Here is a 5,338-nt window from a genome sequence, read left to right on the forward strand (position 1 = left end):
AGGAGGGGGAGAGGAGGGGAGGGGAGAGAAGGGGAGGGGAGATGAGAGGAGGGGGAAAGGAGGGGAGGGGAGGGGTGGAGCTCATCTCCAGCCCCCACCTCCAGCCCCGTCAAGGTGAACTGCAGCAAGCATGCTGGATGCACAGGGAGCGGACATGAAGAAAATGCAGGTGGAGCTGGACAGCAGAGACAGGTGCATATGAAAAGGAAGGAGGCGCTAAAGCAAACACAAACTCAAAGTGAAATGAGGAAAACAGCTTCCTTTCTTCCCTGGCCACAGAGAAGGGCGGATGGAAATCTCTGAGTGCTCTGGGTGTCCGTCCCTCCAGTGTAAGCTCCAAATGTCTGTGAAATTAGCAAAATACCTAAATTGGACAAAGATTATACACTTGCTGCAGTTTCTTGTGGTTGTAAATCAGAGCGAGGACGCAGAGCCGACGTCGATCTGAAGGACGGCCGTTCCCTGCAGCGGAACCCTGGCTGTAAAAACGGTATTTACTTAGCTCATGTGAGATGAGGGTGGAGAGTGTGCAAACTGCCGTCATCGACGTCAGCTGCGAAATCGAAACAGTCAGCCGTACAGAAGAACAAGCAGGCGCACACGCTCAGGCACCGAGGTGGCCTGTGCGAAGACTGGAAGCCGATTCCTCGGCACTTTCCCTACTGTGAAAACGCCTTCACTCTGTGTGTAAACTGTACAAAGCAAAATCACGTTTCCCTCTCCCGGTTTATGGAGAGAAGTGGATGGGGAACAGACACAGCTCAGGCCCCTGTGCTCACCAGCAGCAGTCTCCTGCCTCAGGACAGGAGAGGCGACAGGCTAAGCTGACCAGCCCGGTACTCCACCTGCTGACACGGGGCGCTGCCCCCAGCTTCTCCACAGGGACACTCGGCCACGGGTGGGAGGCCACGTCACCCCAGCAGCTCACCCAGTGTCCAGGAAACTGTCCAGGCCGAGTCTTTGGCCGTGGCCTCCCCGTGTAAGGCAGGTCCTGGGAGGCGACAGCAACCTGGGTCCCACCCACAGTGGCTGCCACTGGCTGAGCCAGCAGGACGTGCCACCTCCAGAGGCAGCCGGCCCTGTGAGGGTGACAGTCCTGCAGTCAGGCCTTGAGTGTGTGTGTGCACGCACCTGTGTCAGTGTGTGCGTGTATGTGTGTGAGCCTGCACGTGTGTACCTGTGTGTGTATGAGGCCACAGAGTGCGAGCGAGCCTGAGGTGGGCGGAAGCACTCCCAGGGCAGGGCACAGCAGAGCAACGCCAACGCCTCTGTGATTAGGACCATCCTGCCGTCTCCACCGCTGAGACTACACACTTCAGGAGCTCCCGTGGGTGCGCACGGTGTCTCAAGAACAGCCTTGCTCAATCAAGGCCTTGCGACTGAAGGCAGCTCGTTTATTTTGCCTTCCATGGGTGCTTTCTGAAGGGACACTGGCAAGTGTGCCTGTGTGTGCTCGCAATGTGCTCTGAAGAGCAGGGTCTGTTTTTCACAAGAAAAGAGTTTAAAGGAGAAGCAGAGGTGCCGGAATCGTTTGCTCGGGGAGTGTGCGAGTCCCGCAGCACGCTGACCTGATGGAGAGAGGGCACCACCCAGGGGTTCACACACTTTCAATTCTGCTGGACAGGACCACGAGTCAGGGGGCCTGGTGGGCATAGGTGCACACGCGAGCACGCGCGCGCACACACACACACACACACACACTCACTCAGCAGCGTTCATGCAGGTGCAGACCTGAGTATATGTGTCACAGTGGCCGGCTGGGATCTGAGAGCGGCCCTGAATGTGCAGCACTGAGGCGGGGGATGGGGAGGGGGAGAAGAGGTGGAGGTTGGGGCGGGAAGGGGAAAGGGTGGCTGGGCAGGGGGTGGGGAGGGGCCACTCTGGGCTGTGGCAGTTGCCCGACAGAACAACAACACTTGGCACCTGGAGTTCCTTCCCGAGTCATGGGACCCCACAACAGAGAGGAGCCCGCTTCCCTGGTGCCAGCGGGGTGAGGAGCACAGTGCGGTGGCCGAGAGCACACTGGCCTCAGGCTCCTCACCACCATTAAAGCAGAGGTCACCCTTCCCAGCATGCCCTGCTGCAGCCTCCTGGGAACTTTCCCTTGTCCAGAGCTGCCCACCTAGGCTCCTGAGGAAATTTCCACCTCTGCCTAATTCCAGGCTGCTTCCACTCAAGCCACTGCTTACATGCTCCCTCACACCCTTCCATGTACACACACACACACACACACACACACACACACACACACACACACACGATTATGCACAAGCTTCAACTCTACAATAAGCCTTGCAGCCCAGGCCTCCCAGTCCCTCGGCCTGTTCGGGTGAGACTGTTTGTGTCGTAACACTATTCAGTCCCGGGCATTTTGAAGTACAGGACACTGTGCACATCCAGGCTTCCTCAGACTCCCAAAAGACAAAGGGCTTCGCCAACAAGGTCAGGGGAGTCTGGGAGGGCGGCTTCACCCTGGCAGGAACACTCGGGGTCACACAGGGCGCTCGGGAAGCCCCGAGGCCACCTTCCGTTGGCCTGTACATGGACACTGGCTCGGTCGTTAAGCTGCTTGTTTTAGGCCCCTCTTCCTAAAGCCCATGAGTGGCACAGAGAAACCCCGCTCCTAAAACACCTCTCCCTCCTGAAAACACCTCCAGCCGCCAAGGCCGGGCACCACACCAGCAAGGGGAGAGCCTGACGAAAGAACCCTGGAGGCTGGGCCGTCGAGCGAGCCTGAGTGAGTGCCTGCTTGGAAAAGGGCTCAGTTCACCGAGACACCCACGACTCCTCCGAGCTCATCTGCAATTGGAAGCTGAGCCTGTAGGGACATTTCCCCATGCCAGGCTGTGGCCGGTGCCAGCCGCACAATTACAGGCGCAGGGCACAGGCAGGGCCTGCCCTCCCCTCCTGCACGCTCCAGGGAAGCCCATAGCCAGCCAGCCGGAGAGACACACTTTAACACAGGGCCTGGGAGAACTCCCTGAGCCTCATGCCTATCACAGGGAGACACAGGACACATGTGTAACACAGAAGTCCCCCACAAACGGAGTCCTGCACAAGAGTACACGAGTGTCTCCAAATGTATTCAGGAGACAAAATGCAGACCTCAAAAGGGACTTCTTCGCAAACCTGGTTGTAAATGAAACAGCGCACTATAGTGTTGTCAGATGCCGTCCTCCTTACACATGCCTGCTCTTTCCGTGCCCTTTAAGCACTGATTTGGGGAGCGGGGCCACCTGAGCCTCTGCTCACGCCATTTAAGATTCACACAGAGCATCTGATTCAGTGTTCTGAGATGCAAAGAGTCTAAGGCAGAAAGAACCCCAAAGGCAGCGTCTGGGGCTATACAGTTCAGATATTTCCACGTATTTATCTAAAAGCAGAACACATCATGGCCAGTGTGAAAATTCCCCTCCAGGTCACCATACATAGCGAGTACCTCAGGCCCCAGTCCCTGGAGCCAAGGAACGTGACCTCCAGGCCTTTGATGGAGCCTTCCAGGATCACAGACACACCTGAGAGAGGAGAGCTGAGGACTGTGAGACCGTTTACACGCCACGTAACCCAGCCGCGGCTGGTGTCACACCAGAGCAGGCGTCCCACGCTTCACCTCCATCTGGGCATGAGTTTCCATGCACATCACCTGTCAGCCTCGTGCCCTGGACTGAGACACATGAATACTACACTCCCTGGCTGCCTGGCTGTGTCTGTGTCTGCCAACTGTCCCCACTGCTGCCGATGTCCCCAAAGCCGCCCGAGTATGCCCCGGAGGACTCACTGCCCACAGCACAATTCCTTGCACTCCTGTTTGTGGCAGCCGGCCCGCATTCAGTTTCCACGCGTGCAGCTTCGCCCGCACATGAAGCTCCACCATCTTCCCCCCAGAAACATTTACAAGAAAACACAGAGGACCAACCAGGGCAGAGAAGAGGACGACCGCCCATGGCACTACAGGCCACCTAGGGCACACGCAGCGCTAGGAGAAAGCGAACAGAGCACAGACGGGCAGGCATTTTATTCGTGACAGGCACATACCAACACACGGGTTACAGAAGTCCCCTGAGCATGAGGTCCCACAGTCCAAGCCAACACTTGCTCCTGTTACCAACAGCCGTGGAGCGCTCTTACTCCACGGGCACGCGTGAGCACACCTGCTGGCTCCCCAGACAGTCACCGTCACCAGGCTCTCACCCTGCCCTCCGACCTCCGCTCACTGCCTGTGTCAGACCCACATCCAGGTCCCGTGAGGAACAGGGAGAGAATCTGAAAATTCAGAAGTGCTCCAAAAAGCCTGCGCAAGAGCCATCCAGGGCGCGCCACGGCCAAGTTAGAAACCCCAATTTTTTTCTGAGTTTGAAGTTTTTAAGCCTTGCGGATGGTCGGAGTAGGAAAAAGGAAATTTACCAGGCAGGGCAGAGGAAATCTTGTTGTCCTCTATTGTGGTGGGGGGTGTTGCCCAACCCTGACTTATCTGCCTGATAAAGGAAGCCAAGCGCGCTAAGAGCCCGACCGTCGAAGGCGGGGGGAGCCTCTCCTTACCTTGATGGTGCTGGCCATAGTGCAATCACGTTTATCGATCGCTAATAAATGTAAATGATAATTATTGCTTCTCTCTGACCAGAAAGTGGTTTTGATGAGGTTGTTTAGAGCGGATGAGATTGTGCTAAGTCTGGGAAATGAAGTCAGCCAATGGCAGGAAGAGGTTTCTATTGGTCCTGGCTGCCCAGCCCAAAGAAACAGGATATTTGGGAGTGGAGAGATAAGAGACCCTGAAAACAATGTTGTTTTTCTTGATGATATGCAGCCAGGAGGATTTTTTTTTAATTAAAGATGGGGGGGTCTGGATTGGCCCGGCTGGGGCTGTCACAGCAGGTGTGACAGAGTGCACCAGGCCAGAGCAGGATGCAGATGTCCGGTCTCCGCACGGCTGCGCCTCAGCCTGGTGCCCGTCCCCCCCCCCCCCCCCCGCCAGGAACGCCACCCAGCCAGGACATGGGCCGAGGCTCACCAAACCACGCGGGCATGCTTAGCATGGCAGGCTGCTGGCCAGAGGGCTAGGTCCCCACAGCACGCCCATAGCCACCTCACGGCCCCTCTCCACACTCAGAAATCTCTGTCCCCAGAAATGAGCTGAAAACACAGACAGCTGGAATCAAGGTGACCGAGAAAACTAAAGGAAACATCAAAATCTTGTTCTCAGACAGTGGTGTAAGGCCCGGGGGAAAGGCTCAGTCAGTAGTGGTCGCCATGCGAGCGTGAGTGCAGGCCCCAGGGCCCACGACAGAAAGCTGCGTGTGGTGCCGCTCACACGTCTAACCCTGAGAGTCAGGGACGAGCG

General features: G+C 57.0%; 1 protein-coding gene across 4 annotated transcripts in view; it reads right to left on the reverse strand.

Moving 5' to 3' along the window:
- Erg (ETS transcription factor ERG) overlaps positions 1-4,621 on the reverse strand; it is an 82,562-nt gene extending 77,941 nt beyond the window's left edge. For all 4 annotated transcript variants that reach the window (XM_055614983.1, XM_055614982.1, XM_055614981.1 and 1 more), the window contains exon 1: positions 4,540-4,621. In XM_055614983.1, the coding sequence (XP_055470958.1) occupies positions 4,540-4,557 (18 nt within the window). In that variant the 5' untranslated portion in view covers positions 4,558-4,621. The remainder of the gene's footprint in view (positions 1-4,539) is intronic.
- Between the last annotated feature and the right edge of the window lie 717 nt (positions 4,622-5,338).

The sequence above is a fragment of the Psammomys obesus genome, unplaced genomic scaffold, assembly GCF_907164565.1.
Source record: "Psammomys obesus unplaced genomic scaffold, mPsaObe1.curated_primary_1811, whole genome shotgun sequence".
In the NCBI taxonomy this organism is placed as follows: Eukaryota; Metazoa; Chordata; class Mammalia; order Rodentia; family Muridae; genus Psammomys; species Psammomys obesus.